This window comes from Centrocercus urophasianus, unplaced genomic scaffold, assembly GCF_019232065.1.
Source record: "Centrocercus urophasianus isolate 14NV4802_14NV808 unplaced genomic scaffold, USGS_Curo_1.0 seq_18, whole genome shotgun sequence".
Taxonomy (NCBI): Eukaryota; Metazoa; Chordata; class Aves; order Galliformes; family Phasianidae; genus Centrocercus; species Centrocercus urophasianus.
The window spans coordinates 28,466,455-28,486,169 of NW_024884733.1; the positions used below are offsets into that span (position 1 = coordinate 28,466,455).

The window sequence follows — 19,715 nt, forward strand, 5'->3', positions numbered from 1 at the left end:
GGAATTTTACATAAGTAAGCATATCACTTCATTCTATGGTCCATTGTTCTTTCCTTGAGATTTGTCTGGCTTTCCTTACTCTTAGAGGAAATTAAAATCCGCTTACAGACAGGATTTGAGAGGCTGGTGCTGTTGGTGATGTTACGTGATTGCTGTTGGCAATTCTGACGTCTCTCCTCTATTCTCCAGTGCAACACAAGGGAATGTTTGCACATGCAGTTGTTCTTGTGGGGGAGGTGTGCTAGCTCAGCTTTTGGCTGGTGCTTCCCGAGGGTTGGAAGCTTCGGGTTGCAATTCTAATTACTGAAGGCCAGCTAAGGGTAGGCAGAGGCATGAAGTCACTGTTTACCAGCTTATTATGGAGTCCCTTATTCAGTCCAGAAAAACAATGAATTCATTACTGATGGAAACTGCTCTGTGGAAAATGGAGTTGGTAGTGAATCCAGATGTCCTCCCTCACTGGGAATGTACTTAGAAACCCTTGAGAATGTTTGTTTGTTTAACAACTTGACTTTGGCTTGTTTATATTCTCTATCTTCCCAAATCACTTCATTTGCTCTCTCCCAAGCAAGCTAGATAAAAGTAGTAGGATCAGATCAGATGCAGAACTGCATTTTCTACACTGTGAGCCTATGGAACCTTCACTTATGGAAATCCTCAAGCAGGATATAAATAACAGAGATGTAATTCCTTATGGCTATGTTCCTCTAGGAGCAATGCCAGCTTGTGCAGTATATAAAGAAACTGGTCAAAAAATAGGGAGGTGTAAAAAGCTAAGGCAACATTTTTTCAAAACCCAAAGGTAGGCAGCAAATGACAATGGCATACCATAGGTGTCCCCATGCATTTCTTCTAGCTGTAAGTCCAATAGTAACACTTGAACTTGTAAAGAGTGCTGAACAAAATACTGAAAGCACCGAGGAGTGATCTCTCCTGATGTGTTTTTTCCTTATTTCCAGTGGCAACACAAAAACAAATGAGGTCCAGGTGGGCAGTGAATGGAATTTGCCAGCTCAGTGAAATTAACCTGCTTTTCTGAGGCACTCAGAATGACTGACTTGAGAGATGTGCTAGAGAGAAAGACATCTTTCAAAGTGACAAAGGCCACTGAATAAAACAAAACTTCACAGGAAAAAGTAGGTAAGGAATTTTAAGACATCGTAGCCTCCATGACTATCTCAATGAAGGAGTAATTCTCTTTGCTGTTGGGCCAGTGCTGTCCTGAAGCACCTCGGAACTGCCTGCATCTTCCTGCTAAAAAGAAAGAAAAGCATGAGCAGTTTTCTCATGTTTCCCACGCCAATCCATGGGACTGAGCCATCCGCAGAGTTCCTTTATATATTTACTCAGCAAAGTGCTTCAGCCCCTGATGGGGGATAGGAGGATGAGGGTCTGTGAAAGCAAGAACACCCAAAGAGCTGTATGTCAGCAGCACAGCATGCTCCAACAACAGCCACAAAAGACTCAATTTGCCTCAATTTATATAAAAATAAATAAAGTCCAGGTTGGAGTGTAAGAGAAGCCGTCTGCAACCAGAAGCACTGAGTTCTGGGCTGTGTGAGTTCAGCTGGGCACATCAGCCGATGCGCTGGGGCTGTGCGGTGCTGCCATTCCCCTGTGGTCACCGGGCCCCTCAGCAGCTGTCCCCTATTGCACACAGTGCTATGGGAGGAATGTGGGCAATGCTTTCACCTACATGCCTGTCATTTTCCATCCTCAATCACAGAATGGCCAGGGTTGGAAGGGACCCCAAGGATCATGAAGCTCCAACTCCCTGCCACATGCAGGGCCACCAACCTCCACATTTCACAGCAGCCCAGGCTGCTCAGGGCCCCATCCAACCTGGCCTTGAACACCTCCAGGGATGGACGGGGCATCACAGCCTCTCTGGGCAGCTGTTCCAGCACCTCAACACTCTCTCTGTAAAGAACTTCCCCCTGGCATCCAACCTCAATCTTCCCTCCCTCAACTTCAATACATTTCCCTTTGTCCTGCAGTTATTGACCCTTTCAAAGAGTTGATTCCCCTCCTGTCTGTAGGCTCCCTTTAGGTACTGAAAGGCTGCAGTGAGGTCACCCCGCAGCCTTCTCTTCTCCAGGCTGAACAAGTCCAGCTCCCTCAGCCTCTCTTCACAAAGGAGCTGCTCCAGCCCCCTGACCATCTTTGTGCTCTCCTCTGGACCCTCTCCAACAGCTCCCTGTCTTTGCTGTACTGGGGCTCCAGACCTGAACACAGTACTCAAGATGCAAGCTGCTGTATTCGGCCCACAGAGCAGTCATATTTTATGGCAGCACTTCTAAAATGGCTTTTTGGGGGACTTTCCTGTGATGCTGTGCACAAGAGGCCGTGCAGGAGCTGGGTGCTGCTATGTGGCCCCGCCACGTGCCCAGCGCAGCACACGGAGCAGCTCCAGCACTTGTTCCTCCCGGTCCGGCGCAAACCGCGCTGGAAACAGAAGAGGAGCTGAGGAAAAGCGCAGCTCGTTCTGCGTTTTAAGCGCGCATCCTCTACAGCCGCAGCTCTCCGCACCCGCTCCTCCCAGCCCCGCCGCACGGCGCCCAACCCCGACCCGAGCCCGGCCCAACTCCGCTGCCCCGCCCCGCGGCGAGGGCGCTGCCCGGCGGCTCGGAGCCAATGGCGGGGGGCGGCGACGCCCCTCCCGCGCCGTGCCCCCGGGCGGAGCCGCGGCCGTGAAGGACTGGGAGGCTGCGCGGGGCCGGAGCGGCGGCGGTCGGATCGCGGTCATGGAGCGAGGTTACCTGCAGCCCTTCGCGCACTTCGGCACGCAGGCCATCCACGCCGGGCAGGAGCCCGAGCAGTGGCGTTCGGGCGCCTTGGTGCCGCCGGTCTCGCTCTCCACCACGTTCAAGCAGCAGGCGCCCGGCGAGCACGCGGTGAGTGCGGGCGGGGCCGCGCGGGGTCGGAATGCGGGGCCGGGTTGATCCGAACCGCGCTCCCCGGAGGGGTCTGCGGGCGGTGAGCGCCGCGCTGGGCTCGGAGAGGGCGATTTCATCAGCCGCGCCGGGACGGACCGGCCGCCCCCTGCCGGGCTCGGCGCCGCAAGCTGCGGGGCGGGAGCCGGCAGCGGGGATCCGCTGCGCGCAGTCAGCGTGCGGCCGCCGTGCGCAGCCTGTAGGTCTCGCATCCTGGCTTAGCCCATGTGTCACCGAGGGAGCCGCTGAGATAAAAGGTGCCGTGTTCTGCATCGTGCCGTGCCGTGCCACGTGATTTTCTCACATCTCGTGGATGCTTTGTGCAGCTCTCTTGAGTTCTGTGATACCACATTCAACTTTGCCGTTAGACCCGAGCAGAGTACTTGCTCGTTTGCCCAGATTTTGTAAGAGGCCACTTCCGTTGACCTTCCAGATCAAGTAAATATTCCATTGCATTTTATGAAGCACCGGCAGCGTTTACACTGAATGACTGAACTTTCTGTAGTACTGTGTTCAGGTCTGGAGCCTCAGTACAGCAAAGACAGGGAGCTGTTGGAGAGGGTCCAGAGGAGAGCACAAAGATGGTCAGGGGGCTGGAGCAGCTCCTTTGTGAAGAGAGGCTGAGGGAGCTGGGCTTGTTCAGCCTGGAGAAGAGAAGGCTGCGGGGTGACCTCATTGCAGCCTTTCAGTACCTAAAGGGAGCCTACAGACAGAAGGGGAATCAACTCTTTGAAAGGGTCGATAACTGCAGGACAAAGGGAAATGTATTGAAGTTGAGGGAGGGAAGATTGAGGTTGGATGCCAGGGGGAAGTTCTTTACAGAGAGAGTGTTGAGGTGCTGGAACAGCTGCCCAGAGAGGCTGTGATGCCCCGTCCATCCCTGGAGGTGTTCAAGGCCAGGTTGGATGGGGCCCTGAGCAGCCTGGGCTGCTGTGAAATGTGGAGTTTGGTGGTCCTGTATGTGACAGGGGGTTGCAGCTTCATGATGCTTGGGGTCCCTTCCAACCCTGGCCATTCTGTGATTCTGTTGTGAGGTTTCTGATGGCCACATGCGTGTGTGAGGGAAGTAACACCGATGTGCAGCCCACAAAGCAGTGCTTGTTCCAGATCTCAGGGCAGGATGTCACACTTTGCTGCTCGGGCAGTTGGAATTTGTCTTGTGATCTCTGATGCTGTGTGGAATCACTCAGGCAGAGCAACACTTTGGGTAATTAAGAGTAGGTGCTGAAGGTCACGGGGAATTCATGCAGTGCTGCGTATCGATGCCACAGTGGTCCTGCAGGAAGCTCAGCAAGATTCCTGAACGTGATGAGATTGTCATTAAACAGAATTCCTGTACACATGCAAATACCAAGATGGCCCTCCAGATTCTTGGGACATTGCAGCACATGTGCACGTTCTTGTTGTTGTTGATTTTTTTGGCCATTATTCGTGTAAAGCTGTTGTGCAGAAAGGTAGAGCTTGGCATGATCACGTGCCAGGGAAACATTTGAGCTTCTAAGAACTTTGTATCTGGTGCAGATAGGCACTTGTTGGCGCCCTGTTGCACCCTTCCAGCAGAGCATTGTGGTGATAAGATGTGCCACTCTGGTAGGAACTGTGTCCCAGCAGGGCCTTCTCTCCAGAAGTGGCCAGAGGTGGGAATCTATGAAAAACAGGAGAACATGGGTAGGGATGGGTCCTCCCCTGGTGTTCTTCTAGGAACCATCCTCAGGTGAGGGATGTCCATCAACAGGCTTGGAACACCCTTTGGAGTCATTTCATTCCTGGTCTTGAGTACACAAGCATTTCTGGCAGCCGCTCAGGTGATCACAAGTTGTCGTTGCAGTGTTATTTCATGGGTATGTGGTCAAGCTCAGACTACACAGTTTTGGGTCTGACAGACACAGGCTGCTTCCTGTGGAGTCACCGGAGTGGAGGGTGCTTGTCCTTGCATTGGGCTGGGCCCTAGGCGTCCCAGTGCAATTTGGGGTGAATAATTTGCTTTCAGGTTCATTAACTCAAAACAATGTAATTAGCATCTGCTTGGATAATTGCTACAACAAGGCAGTTAATCAGAGAGCAGTGTTGCTGTCTAGATCAAAGGTTCTTCAAAGAATAGGGAATTTGTTCTTTACTCCTTGGGATACAGGCTGTGTTTTAGCCAATCAGCAGCGGCCTAAATTTTAATGAATTAAAGCTTTAGTTTAAGTTGTCCAACACTTAAACGTGCTGTGGTCTCACAGCTCTGAGCTGTAAAGCACTGTGAACTTTTTGCTCCAGGGTCACTTAGCACAAACTGTGTCAGTATCTTTTCAGTATCTCCTGGGGCAAGGAAGCAGCTGGAAGGGGAGGGGGACAGTCTGGTGGGCAGGGTCTGTTTTGTCAGGACAAGGGGAAGTGGTGTCACACTAGAAGAGATTTAGATTGGATATAAGGAAGAAGTTCTTTACACTAAGGGAGGAGACACTGGCTCAGGATGCCCAGAAAGGCAGTGGTGCCCATCCTTGCAGACACCCAAGGTCAGGGGATGGAATCTGAGCACCTATGGAGCTGTGGGTGTCCCCGTTCATTGCAGGGAGTGGGACCAGATGGCTTTTAAATGGGTTGTTCCAACTCAAACAGTTCTGTGGTGCTATGATTCTGTGAAAGTCTGCACTGTCTTAATTCAGGTAAAGCTCAAGTAAATGTCTTGTCAGTAGAAACTCACAAAGTAGGAAGGATGGATCCCAGTGGATGTTGGGTGAACAGCTTGGCGCAGCCAGAAAGGCAGCCCACTGTCACTGGAAAAGGTGAGTGTGTGACCTCAGTGCCAAGAGTGACGGCCTGTTAAGAAACCCAGAATTGTTACTGTCATCATCCAGAGCATTCTCACTGCTTCCTCTGATGTTAAATTTGTTTCTTCCCTTCATGACAGGGTTATGATTACAGCCGGTGTGGAAACCCTACCCGAACCTGCCTGGAGAAGGCTGTGGCTGTGCTGGATGGAGCGAAATACTGTAAGCAATTTGTGCTTTTCTTGAGCAGGTTGGCAGCATGTGCATCTTGTGATGATGGTTGTAGTAGCTGTAACCTGGAGAGATGAGGACAGTGGGCTGCCACCAGCAGTGGCCAGTGATGGCTAGCAATGGGCAGAGCTGCTCTGCACTTCTCCCCCAGGGCAGCCCAGCTCGACCTCTAGTCCTTGTACAAAGCCTTTGCTTCTTATTTTGTGTAGTGCCTAACACATCTCCTGTTATGAACTCATCCTTGTATTGCAGCACTGAATTTGGTGATGTGAGGATGAGCTGGGCAGCAGCTGCTGCAATGCTCATGGAGGGTCACACCTTGTATACTTCTAGTGAAGCTGCTTAGAGAGGGAGACAGCATAGGTGAGGGTGATACAACAGGTTCGCTTCAGAAGCAAAGTAAAGAAAGCAAAGGCAAGTTTGACAGGTTTGCATCTTATTAAAATATGTTCTCTCTGCCCCTCTTTTCTTTTTTAGCTTTGGCCTATGCTTCTGGCTTAGCTGCTACTATGAATGTTATTCACCTATTAAAGGCAGGAGATACAATTATCTGTATGGATGATGTCTATGGAGGTAAGTAAGATGCAAGAGTGTTTTTGATCGTCACTCCCAGTTAAATGTATCTACTGGCATTTCTTGAGAACTTTCTGGATTTAAATTACTTTTCTTCAAAACCCTTTCACTTCATGAGAAGACAGAATACTCCTCCCGGAGTTTGGTGTTAGAAATTCAGACATTGAAAGGCTGCTGCACAATGTGAATGCTTCACTGGCTAGTAATGTATGCTGCAGTGAGGGGAAAATAGTGATATCCTAGCTTTGCACAGACTTATTGGCAGTCCAGCATTGCACAGCTTTCCAGCTTGCTTTTTTGTGTCGTTCATTTCCTGGGCTTGACCCTTTACCAACCAGTGTTCAGGCTGGACTGTTTCAGAAAACTGTACTGTTGTCTTCCCTGAACACCCAGTTTTGTATCTACTCTGGCTGCGTCTTCTCAATGCAGTCCACTATTAGGCTGTGAACTTGCATAAGCTTTTTGCTCCAGATGCCTTCTCTGCTAGCTTTTCTTAATGTTGTAGCCGTAGTTTGATCCTGAGTTTTGTAAGAATCCTTCTTGATTAGGATAGAGGTTCTGTGTGTGCTAGATCAGCTGAGCTTGTAGTAATCAGGATTGCAAGAAAAATGCTAAAAATATGTATATATCAAAGGGTTTATATGGTGCACTGTTATTAAGAGCGTGGAAGACTGCTGCAAGGCAACTTCTCTGTGGGTTGTGTTTGTGGAATTTGCAGCCTGTGTGACAATTTCCTATGCTTGAATAAGCCTCCAACAGTATGAGAGAATATGGTGTATAGTTTGTTGTAGAAATACAAGTACTTTCTGGAAAAACAATATCACTCATGCAGTGTTTGTATAAATCAAATCCTGTAATTGCTGTGCTGTTACGACAAGAGGGCAGCTGCTGTCTTGTCATAAGTGAATAAAGGTTAAATGATCTTGGCAGACCCAGTGAATTAATTTTTAATCCAAGCAGTCAATATGTTGTATGCCTATTGTTTAATTGTCTGCCTGAGGTGGGAATGTGATACAGAGGGATGTGGGCAGGCTGAGGGCAGTGATTGAGCTGTAACACCATCCAGTCTGCCCAGGGGGTGGGGGTGTGGGGTCAGCATCCCTGGGGTGTTCGGAGCTGTGGGATGTGGAACTGAGGGATGTGGGCATGTGGGGTGGGCTGGGGGTGGGTTGGGGAGCTCAGAGGGCTTTTCCGACCAGAATGGTTCTGTGATGGGTAGTTGGTGCTTTTTCCTGCCTTAAGCTCTTCAGTGAAAGGCTTCGAAGACAAGAAGGAGGAATCTCTGTATTCTGTTCCTTAATACATTATTATTCAATGGAAATACGAGAAAACAGCAGCTCGCATCTTCCTCTTGATTCTTCTCCCAGGTTTTTGATTAGGCTTGTTAAATAGAAGGAAGACTTTGAAAGTGCAAAGTTACTGTAACGGGTGGAGGAAAGGTGATATAAAGACTGGAACAGTGCGTAGCAAAGTGCTGGGAGAAAAGTGAGAGGCGGGCAAACAGAATGGGGCTGTAGGTCACAGTTGTCTGCTGTATGTTTATGTGATTAAACTATGCATGCAGATCCATTGTTTGACACAGCGGAAGAGGAGCAAAAGGCAGAGATACTGCATGCAGTGTGTTCCAGGGGAGTGAGTTTCAGTGGGAGGAGGCAGGAGGCTCAGGGCTGACCATGGGTGCATGTTTTGGGCTGCAGCCAAAGCGCTTCGTTTGTTTCATTTTCCAACTGAAAAAAAAGAGCAGCTGTTAAATGAAAGTACTTCTTGATTTGTGTAGTTCCACCTTCCCATTATTACTTTTCCATGGTGTTTAAAAACACAGCAATCTTCAGAATTCTTAGAAGTAACAGTGTAGTGATCTACCATTTGTAATGTGCGGCATTGAAGTGTGAAGTCTTGACTTCCATGGGTGCAAAGAAGAGGCTGGAGATCAGTGAAGGAAACTTGATAACGCTGTTTCACTCTGTGTCTCTGTCTCCTCCTTTTCTAAAGGTACAAACAGATACTTCCAGCGAATAGCCATGAATATGGGTTTAAAAGTAATTTTTGTGGACTGTTCAAAATTGAAATGCCTGGAAGCTGCAATTACACCTGAGACAAAGGTAGGAGAGAGAGAGCTTACCTGCTTAATGTCCTTGAATAACTTCATTGATGCTACTGCTGGATGGGGTGTACGTGGAAAGGTTTTGTGTTGGAAAGGCTCAGAAGTGGTCTCTGTGGGAAGGGGTCAGGGCACAGCTGCAATGGGACCACCACAGTGCAAAGCTGAGCCTGGCACTGAGGTCAGCAGTGCCTCTGAGAGCAAAGGCCCTGGGGGGAGAGAGGAGGGGAAAAAGAGTAGGAAACAACAGAGGGAGCACCAAGATCTGAGAAGGAGGATGGAATAGGTGGAGCAGGTGCTCCATCACACAAAGGAGAGAAGTTGCCCTTTGGACAGTGGGGAGGAAAGTTGTTTAATTGGCAATAACTTAAACTAGATTTCCTCAAGTTGCCCATGATAGCAGTTGGTGGTTGGCCTCCTGTCTGTTGTGACCCAAGAGCATTCTCATTTGAGCCTTGAGTGTCTGCCTGTTTCCTAGGCTGACAGTGCAGGGATTGTAACCAGCCCGATGATGGGCTTTTATTTACTGTATAAAATAAAACAAATGCAGTGCCTGGACTTTTACTTTCTGAAGTCTCCAGGAAGCATTGAAAAATTGGACAATTTCTTGTCCAATTTCTTGTCCAAAGTGCTTTAAGATTAGAAATAGGAGAACATCCCTTAGCAATAAGGGTTTGTTCAGAGAAATGTGTTGCCTTCTATGGAGGAAGAAAAAGAAGCCTTTTCTGATACCTGTATTACTGTTCAAAATCTAGCCTTTTTTCTTCTTTGAGGGGAGGGAGGAGTAGTTAATGACATTGTAAGCATGATATGAAAATGGATAAGCAGTGCTTTGGAACAGTAACAGTTTCTCTTGGGCTTAAAGGTTTTCTTCTGGTTGTGTCAGGCATTCTTCAGATGCAAAGCACTTACATTTCCAAACAGTTTGGTGCTCACGTGTCAGTTATCTCTGGGGAGAGTGCTGTCTCTTCCAAGAAGTTCCACCTTTCTTAGAATCATAGAAAGGATCATCAAGATCATCAAGTCCATCCGCAATCTAACCATACTACCCCAACTCTAACAACCCTCCGTAAATCATTTAAGTCATTAAGTCATCTTTAATAATCACACCTGATTTTCACTGTGCAAACCTGCGTCAGGAGCTGGCACTCCACAAGATAACCTTTAAAAGCACTTACTTACAACTTCTGAATTGCTTCTTAAAGTAAATACCTAGTACTTGTGATGGTGGAACTGATAGTAGTAAAATTGTCCCAAATGATACAGATGGTGATGTTAAATGGTGGTAACAGTACCTTGTGTTTATTTGTGAAGAGAGAAGCCTGGATACTCCTGCTTTGGTAGGTTTTTAGACGGGTACCTTTAAAAATACATAGAAGATGGGAAAGGTTTTGGCACTGTGCAGTGCATGCCTTGTCACCAGCACTGTAGATGATGTGTGGTATTGTTGTGTTACTACAGCTTGTTTGGATTGAAACGCCCACAAACCCCATGATGAAGATCATTGATATTCAGGGCTGTGCTGATGTGGTCCATAAGCACAAAGACATTCTGCTGGCAGTAGACAACAGTTTTATGTCTGCGTATTTCCAGGTAAGTGCTTGCTTTCTTTGTAGTTTCCCCAGCATTTCAGTGTCTTCAAAGATGCCTTTTTGAATGGAAACTGTGGTTTTGACATGTGTACTGTAAAATTGCCTCTAAATACAAGCAATGTACCAGTTGTTTATAATTTAGCAGAGATGGCATGCAGAATATTTTATAGCTAGCTATATGCCAGTATGACACCAACAGAAGCAACATAGCTCACAGGTTGAGTAATTGTGCTTATGCAATCGAGGAAGTAAGTTGAGCCATTGGGAGGAAGGCTTCTCTGTCATTCATATGTGTTTTGTGGATCTAACTGATGGGAACCCTAATAGGCCTATTGAAAAATGGACTGTTTTCCATCTTTGCCTTTTTTCTACCACATGCTGCTTGGGATCTGTTTTGAACCATTTGATGTTCCAAAAAGGAAGTGAAGATAAGGGTTAAATGAAGCAGAAGATTTTAACTGTCTTTCAGGTGTTAAAGTTGACTTTTTCATCAATATTCTGATGAACAGATGGCTTAGGTTTGTGTTTTTTTTTTTTAACCTTGGACAACTGGTACAACTTTTCTGCTTTTACAACTAGAATACAGGAACTAAAGGCAATTTTAAAACTCTAAAACTGCTTCTAAATAATGAACTTCAAAGTCTTGTTCATCTCAACGTGGGCTAGAAGTATCTCCATGTATTTCCCTGGAGATCAAACAAATCCCTCATGTTTTAGGTCTACAGAGAACTTTTTGAGTGCAAGTAAGGACGGTGTCTTTATTTTTTATTAAGGACACTGAGGTCATTATAAATTAAGAGAGCTCTATGGGAAGTGTTAATGCTTAGCTAGAGCAGCTCTTGAGCTTGTCTTGCATATACCAAAGATTTTGGTTTCTTTTCCTTTTATTTATTTTACTGTTGAAAGATTTGCATGAAAGGAGAAAAGTCAGCGTCTGTGTATGTAAGCTAGTTAATGTATATTTTATTGGATTGGTCCTCAGAGAGAGTCAGTAATGATTAAGCCCACTAAGCATAATAGGTAACATCTTTAAACTCCTCCAGACTCCTGAGTGTACTAAGAAAATCATAATTTTAGAGTGATTTATACAGTAATATTGAGTATAAGAGGCACTGGTGTTTATGCTACTGTTCTCTTGGCTGTGCAGTGGGAATGCACATTATCCATGTTCCTGCCGTAGACTTACGTGCTTCAGCTGACAGCAGCACTCTTTTATTCTAAATCTGCTTGCTTTGTCACCTTGTAATGTATTAGTACTCTCCAGTCTTTATAATCTGTTTATGTTATACACATAAAGTCCTTTACTTAGGCACTAATGGAAAAAAAAAGTTCATAACTTCTTGCCCAACGTAGCCTTGGTTTGCCTCTCGCCTGAACGAGGCTTCTGGGCAGGAAGCTGAGCACAGCAGGGAAGGGAGACCTGGCAAACACCTTTTGTGCTTTCCTCGGGTGTTCAGCAGTCCTTGCAGTGCAGCAGCAGCAATGTGGGTTTCTGGAGAACTGAGAATATCTCTGCTTAGTGTGGAGGTCTTCGTTTTCTAAGGAGATAGGCTGAAGGCAGCATTACTTAGCCCTGCCTCAGCTAAGCAACATAACTGGTTTTTCTTTCGTAAATATGAACTTGTGGAGTATGTAAGACACACTTGTTTCATTCAGATTTGTCTCGTTTCTTGTTAGCGTCCTTTGTCCCTGGGAGCTGACATCTGTATGTATTCTGCAACCAAGTACATGAATGGTGAGTGCTTGGGTTCAACACAGCCCAGGCTGTTACATAAAAGCCATTTAAACATTACCTGAGAGCCTTTCTGCTCTCACCTCTTGAACCACTTCCATGTCTCATGGATGCTTTTAAACTCCCCCTTGCCATGGATAAATCCACAGGCAGTAGCTGCTGCTATTAGCACCAACCAGCCACGTTGTGCAAACACGGTTTGCACAGTGATGGAGTCCAGATGGTTTGCTTTAATGCGAAGAACAAGTCCACAAGATCAGAGTCTTTTTCAAACTTGGGCTCTTGCCCAGCTCAGCTGGTCTTACAGTGTCCCAGACGGAACACTCTTGAGCAAGGAGAAGCCGAAAGTGGCCTTTGGAAATGCACCATGCACACGCACTGAGCCATAAAACCACAAGTGAGCCTTCAGTATGAGATAGCTGCTGGAAATGATACCAAAGGTTAAGGCAGGTTTTATGTGTCAGTGCTGGAGCCTGTTCAGAAGCACATTTGCTGTGTTGTTTCCCAAACGATCCAGACTAAGAGGTAGCCCAGCTGTAACAGCTGTGCTGTGAGCACGTCTGCTTGTGGTGCAGATTGAAGTGGAAGTTTTCTGCTTGGCTGCTGCTCTGTGGGAGCTCGCTGGTGGCTGAACGAAGTCCTGCTTCTTGGCAGCTCATTGCAGCACGTGGTGGGAGCTGGGGTACGAGCAGGGTGTGCATCAGAGCGTGTTGCTGACCCTCACTTCAGATCACGTGGAAATCTGCTTCTGTTCCATGTGACAGCACCGCAAGGGCAGCTGTAGTGCGAAGGAATCCAGTGTATTGCCAAAATGGGACTATCTTAGCACCAAGACTGAGAAAAGAGAGGGTTTGTGGAGACCCCCAGGGTAGATAAAGTGGCTAACTTTCTCCTTCTGTTCTTGCATTTTTAGGGCACAGCGATGTTGTAATGGGGCTCGTTTCAGTAAATTGTGATGACCTGTACAAAAGGCTCAAATTCTTACAAGGCTGTAAGTAGTAAATATAGGAAATAACTTTAAATATATTGTATTGTGATGTACCAGCTCATGCTACGAAGCATATGTGTGCACACAAGTGTGTGGCACATCCAGAAAGCATCAAATGCAGAGCAGCTCAGATGTGCAGTGCCTGCAGTTACATGGGGCATGGCTCTGCCAGGTCTCACTTCAGGTTTGGCCTAAGCCTGTGGCAGAAAGAGCATAAACTTTTCCTACATTTACCTGACTTCACTCACAAAAAGTTTTGCAAACCTTCCCATATTTAATTAAGTTTATCTAATTCATGCTAACTGTATTTGATTTTTTTTTTAAAACTATCCTCTGATGTGAGTTTTAATGATTTTACTGCCTCTTAATTGTCACGAACAAATTTCTGTGCAGTGTCCTCTCTACAACAGAAGGAGTAAAGGTGCATTGTACTTAATAAATTCCATGCACAAGTCTTCAGTGTGTTATTTTATCTCACTAATTGGCTTCCCATGTGTGTGGAACAGATCACATCAGATGTCTTTACTTGTGTCTTATTGATACTTAAGAACTGTGGGAAATGTGGAGTGTAGTTTCACTCAAACAAACAAACAAATGAAAAAACAACAGCGAAACCCCTCTTTGTTTCATGTGTGGTTTTGTGTTTCAATTCCCACAGCTCTTGGAGCCATTCCATCTCCCTTTGACTGCTACCTGTGCAACCGGGGTCTGAAGACTCTGCAGCTGCGGATGAAGCAACACTTCAGCAACGCTTTGGCTGTGGGTCGATTCCTTGAGTCCAATCCCCGAGTGGAGAAAGTCATTTATCCTGGTAGGTTGGCAGGACTGCAGAGCAGGTCGTGCCCTGGAGCAAGGCAGGGTTTGGGTGCTGCACTGCTACGTTCCACTTGTGCAGCCTTCGCGTCTGATGACTCGTGGTTAGGTGTCTTGACAATGGGCTTCACATTCCTTCCCATCAGAAGGATATTTGATGCAGTTCAGGGTGAGCTGCTGTACTCTTTGATGTGATGGTAATTAACTGACGGCAGCTCCTTTGTATTTCAGGGTTGCCTTCCCACCCTCAGCACGAGCTGGTCAAGCAGCAGTGCACTGGCTGCCCTGGGATGCTGTCGTTTTACATTAAAGGGAATCTCAAACATGCTACCATCTTTCTGAAGAGCATAAAGGTAAATGATGGCAAATACTCTCTGCCTTAAAGTGAGCTGAACCTGTCCTTCATCCTGAGTGTGATGACCGAAGCAAAGGTTTTTTCTTGAGGCAGGGAGAGTCTTCCTCTGTACTTTTAAAGCTCCTAATTTATTTTGGGTGTAACCATCTCTAAATAATAGATTGCGCATAAACGAGACACTAATGAGAGGGAAGAAAAGGATATTTCAGCTCATTTGAGGTGTCTGTTTACACAACGTGGTGTAACATCTCCAGGTTAGCCCAGGCACTGCTTCTAACCAAGAGCTGGCCTTTTGTAATTGGCTCCAGTGTTTGAAGGCAGAGTGGCTGGTGCAATACTACTGTTATATTTCAAAGCACTTGTCAGGCTGTTTTTCAAAATGCTCAATGAACCTTCAGACACAAGGAATGAGTAGAAAAAACAGTGCAGCCTTATGGGAAGAATCTTAATTTCCATCCCTGCTCCCCACCATCAAATTTGTTTTCTGGCAGCTTGGAAAGCCTAGGTGTTATATGTGAAATAGATGTGTGATGCTGGTGGTGGAAGAAGAATATGTAAGGGCAGGTTATCATCACTTAAACCTCAACTGAAGTTTTTTGGATGCGAGTTTGGCTTTATTGAGGCTCTGTCCTTCCTCAGAACAGAATGAAAGCTCCTGGTGCCCAGGCAGGCTCTGTGCCCTAATATTGTTTATTTTCTCTCCTGCTCTGCTGGCTGTGCTGTGCCACACAGAGACTAATCCTGAGTTACGTTTGCTCAGCATGGGCATATTTCAGTTTTGCATCTGCAGTTCTTCAGAGCTGTTTCAAAGTGAAGTCTGTTTCAAACCTTAATGGCTCTTAACTACTAAGAGTAATTTTCTCCTTTTTATACCTAATACTTCTTAAAATACAGAAGTTACTGTCGAAAACCCTAGGGAAAAATAACAAGTACTAAAAATGGAAGTTCCTTTTACTTTCACTGTCTATTTCTAAGCAATCATAAACTCAAGCTTTTTGTGTTAACTTCTGTTTACTGTTTCCCTGTAGGTGTTCACGCTGGCTGAGAGCCTGGGAGGATATGAAAGCTTAGCAGAGCTTCCGTAAGTCATTCTTCATCTTAACAATCCTACAAAAGCTGCAGAGTAACAAAATTCCTGAACTATTTTTGTGGGAGTTCTAAGACGTTCTCGTATACAAAGCTAAGATAGATTGCATACAGTTGTCATCCAGGAATAGCGTGTTGTGTAACACAAAAGACAGTGACTTCTCCAGAAACGAATGACTTCTGTGAAAATAGGAAGACAGACTGGTGTGAGCAGGGTGTGCAGACCTGTGGCAGTGCAGATGTCTTTGTTGCTGCAATGGGGTTGAGGCCTGGAAGGTTCCACCTCCCTGCCCAGGCTCTGGATGTTGGTCACCCATCTGTTGGGTGCAGCTGCAGCTCTTTTCTGCTGTGAGATTCTTCCAGAATCACCTGTTACAAAAATCTCAACAGCAAACGTGTCAAAAGGAGAGGAAAAAGTGCATGTGGTTTAAATAGTGTACATGTCTCTGTCCTGTCAAAGCTAAACTGTTCTGCACTTGTGGTCTCTGCACCTATGCAAACTGGCACTGCCCACTTGCATTCTGTAGGCTCTCCTGAGTGCACTGTGGAGAGACAAGGAGTGGGAGCAGCCCATGGGAGCTGCCCCAGGGCAGTGCTGGGGAGATGCAGTGACTGCAGAGATGGCTCCAAGTGTTGTGCTTGATCTGTCTACTTGACTGGCTCTCCTGGCTCTAGCTGGACCTGCATTTTAAATAAATATCCAAGCATATTCATCAACACTTGCTTTTCCGTTTCCTCAAAACCACTCTAAGGTGCCACTGGCCATGGCTGGAATTTCCTACTAGCTCTTGGCTCTGCTGAGCAAATCATTCCAGAAACACTGTGCGTTTTAGCTACACCTCTACACTGCTTTCAGCAATACTACTGCTGCTACTTTCTTCACTTTGTGTTTTAGTTGGGAGACCTAGCTGCCATTTGATATTATGGTAACAATTCCAAGGAGTCAGGGTGATTTAGAGCAAGTAGAATTGAGTGGATTTGTCTACACTGCCATTCCAGCTGCTTACACAAGAGGGCACATTCAGTACACTGCACTGAGCCGAGCCTGTCTGCATGCCAAGCAGAATTGGAGGGGATTTTAGTAGTACCTAGGCACCACTGTCTAGGTTAAAGGGTTACTAGTAGGATTCTTCTGTAATTGGTCTGTTTTACTGAAATCTGATTTGCTAGTAAAAAAAATGCATGGGAAGTTAGGACTAAAGATCTGTTAAATAATTTCAGTTTCTCATTTTAGAATAAGAGTGCATCTTTAAACACTTAAGCAGTCAAAAGGTAATTGCTAAGTAGTGGGTATCAGTAGCTGAGCACGTAGAAAAGCAGCTTCTTAGCTTCCTTCATAGCTGGGGAGAGTAGTCTTCCACTTTCATGGCACAGTGTGACAGGTGATCTGAGGAACCAGAAGTGAAAAACACACGTCAGGGGATTTCATGCTGGAGGTGGTACATGTAAACCTTTCTCCACATGCTTAAAGTAGAGCTTTTAGATACTGCTTACCAGAAATTTTAACATACGTCTGGAAGGAAGTGATAAAGTTTTTCTCAATTTCAGTTCCAGATTATTAAGTCTCCACTTCTTAGTCACTGTTCTTTGGAAATACTGCCCTGACAGTCTGGGAGATGGAGGCCACTGGCTTCACCACGGTTGACATAAGGTCAACTTACGACAAAATCTTTTGGTCTGTGGTTATCCAGCAGGTGGCAAGTAAGAGGTGTAAAGTCTTCCTGGAAGTACAGGGAATGCTGGCAGGTGATCAGTTTCCTTGATTTTTTCCAGTAAAAATAACGTATCTTAGAAACAAACCTGCTTTTTTTCTTTTTCTTGCAGGGCTGTCATGACTCATGCTTCAGTGCCTAAAGAAGAGAGAGAAGCTCTTGGAATCAGTGATACATTGATTCGCCTGTCGATTGGTTTGGAAGATGAAGAAGATTTACTGGAAGACCTAGATCAAGCTCTGAAGGCTGCAGTAAGTTGCTTGTGAACTTAGTGCCACCACTCTAAAAAGGATTTGCTCTCTAATCCTCTGCCCTTGTCACTAATCACGTGTGAACTCTTTTATCATCTATCCTGAATCTCAGGAATAAGTAATGAAGTGGTGCAGCAACTGTCTCCTCATAACTCTTGCTTCACTTAACTTTTAAGTTACTCAGAAATGTCCTTTATGGAGTGCATGTAAACCTTTGCAGCAGCTTGAGTCAGTCTGAGTGGAGACTCATTAGTCATCCAAGTGCTTGGCAGGAGTGCTTGCACTTCCAGTTTGTCATGTGTGTCAGAGAGCATGGTGGCATTGTGGTAAAATTGGAGTAAAAGTGAATGTGAATTCTGCACCAGTTGTAGCAGATGTATAGCAGTTTGATGTATGTACAGACAGGAAGGTATTGTTTTTCTCTAGTTGGTGGTGTGGAATGCCTGTAGCAATCAGCATCAGAAACTATGTATGTTACTATATGCCAGCACAGCTGATGAAAATCTAGTGCTTAAATGTGTCCTATTTACGCAAAAGGAAAAAAAAAAAGTACCTGGTCAATGTAGGTGCACAGCCTAATTATCTCACATTTCTCCTCATTGCAGCTCCCAGACCCTAAAGCTCTGAAATGACAACTGAAACCTGAAGTTGGAAGTTAGATGTTGAAACATCTAAAGAAGATGATGCAGAAAATTAAATTGCTAACATTTTTCTTTGCTATACCTTTGAGAACTGAAATCTATTCAATCAAACTCTGGATTTCTGGGGAGTTGTCACTTTGTGGTACCATGCTATGCTGGTTGTACATTGCTTTGCACCTTGATAGGAATCCTGTGCTGTTCTCTGTGTCCGTTTCTGCTGTGCTGTAATCCTCTGTCTTTGGAACTGGTGGGTCAGTAACCTGTGTTTGAGAGCAGCTATGAGACACACTCAGGAATATTGTCACGATTTCCTCTCCAGGGAGATGGATGTTTCTCATTTGCCTTACTAATGCTTTAGGGGTGTTAGCTCAGTAGGGTTTGTTTCTGCTCTTTGGGATGCAAAATTATGTTCTTCTCATCTCTTCTAATCCAAGAGTTTAATCTCAATATTGCTGATAACATTTAGATTTTTTTTTTAAATGAGCTTCTGAAATCTGGTTTAGTATTTTTTCACCTCATGAGATTGTGTGAAATACTGAAGCAAAATTCAATACCTGGTAAATAGTGGTAACTTTATAAAGATGATTCTCTGACTTAAATAATAATAATAATAATAATAGTGCTAATATTTGGCTTTTAGAATTAGGATTGTTCTGATTAAAATACATTTTGGATCTCTCTGATATATTCTTGTTGTGGTATTTGGGTATGCTGCTTGCATTCTGGAGCAATTGATAAAGTGACCCTCAATCTGTTTAAATGACATCATTGATAGACACTGGAACAGGCTGCCCAAGGAGGCTGTGGATGCCCCATCCCTGAAGGCCAGGCTGGATGTGGCTCTGGGCTCTGGTGTGCTGGTTGGTGGCCCTGCACACAGCAGGGTGTTGGGGATGATGAGCATTGTGCTCCTTCTGTCGAGAAATAGGAATTCTGATGTGTAACAGCTTACCATGCTAACTGCAGTGTTCAGGCAAGCAAGGCTTTCCCTCAGGCAGGAGAGTGACTCACAGAAGGGCACCTATTTGCAGATGAGGGCTGTGCTGCACGGAGCTGCTGCTGTGGCCTTTGGCAGCATCCACGCCGGGCTCAGGCCCACCAGCTTTCTGAGCCAGCTTTCTCAGCCAGGCCTGGGCTGTGCTTTTTCTTCTCTTTCATTCTCCTAATGGGAACTGATAGGAAATGCTGCTTGATGACTTCTCTCTCATCAGCTGTTCAAAAGCGAGAAGTTTAGATGAAACACATTCATTTGCATCTTAGCCCTAGAAGTGTTAATTATGATTCATTCTCAGCTAACCTGTCTGGAAGGAGGGTGAGACATCGCAGATAGCTGTCCATTGACTTTAGCAGGATAAACATGGCTACTGAGCTGCCAGGATATACATATATTTGACCCTAAGCATAAAAGCATTATTTGACATTATGACATTGATTTCAAGGGAAGGACATCAGCAAATAATTCTTTTTATATGGAACTATGGGTACAGTTTTGTAAGTATTGATCTGCTTTGCTACCTGGAAGACAGAAGATACAGCTGTGGTGGGTTATTCGCTCTTCCTTTTGCTCTATGTTGTTGTGTTTTGGCAATGACAAGAGGAGGACAAGCACTCCCCTTCTTTGTTTCTTTTCATAACTTCATAACTGGAAAAGACATAAGGCTGGCTTGCACAGAAGTGGTTTTTGCTTCTTAAGAAGTGATCATAGTCTGGAGACAATAGAGTTTCTTTGGCTGTCTTTCATATGTATTTAAAAAAAGAAGTGCTGAGGTGCCCCAGGTGGAGCCTGGCAGAGGGCAGCGGATGCATTGGCTGTGCTCTGTGTGCCAGCGTTCTCATGGCTGCAATCTGGCAATGCTGCTGGCCAGCCAGGGCCTTTCCCCAGCTCTCCTGCAAATGCCTCCATCATAGAGTCCTCACCTCTTCTAATCTGCTTAAACTGGAGAACATGATG

At 45.6% G+C, this 19,715-nt stretch overlaps 1 protein-coding gene across 1 annotated transcript; it reads left to right on the forward strand.

Moving 5' to 3' along the window:
• The first annotated feature begins 2,729 nt into the window (after window positions 1-2,729).
• CTH (cystathionine gamma-lyase) lies at window positions 2,730-18,447 on the forward strand. The gene is made up of 12 exons (XM_042819969.1): window positions 2,730-2,894; window positions 5,830-5,911; window positions 6,398-6,493; window positions 8,486-8,595; window positions 10,056-10,187; window positions 11,864-11,921; window positions 12,832-12,909; window positions 13,565-13,717; window positions 13,951-14,072; window positions 15,103-15,155; window positions 16,985-17,123; window positions 17,729-18,447. The coding sequence occupies exons 1-12, from the start codon at window positions 2,745-2,747 to the stop codon at window positions 17,753-17,755; spliced, it is 1,200 nt and encodes a 399-aa protein (XP_042675903.1). The 5' UTR covers window positions 2,730-2,744; the 3' UTR covers window positions 17,756-18,447.
• The last annotated feature ends 1,268 nt before the right edge of the window (window positions 18,448-19,715 follow it).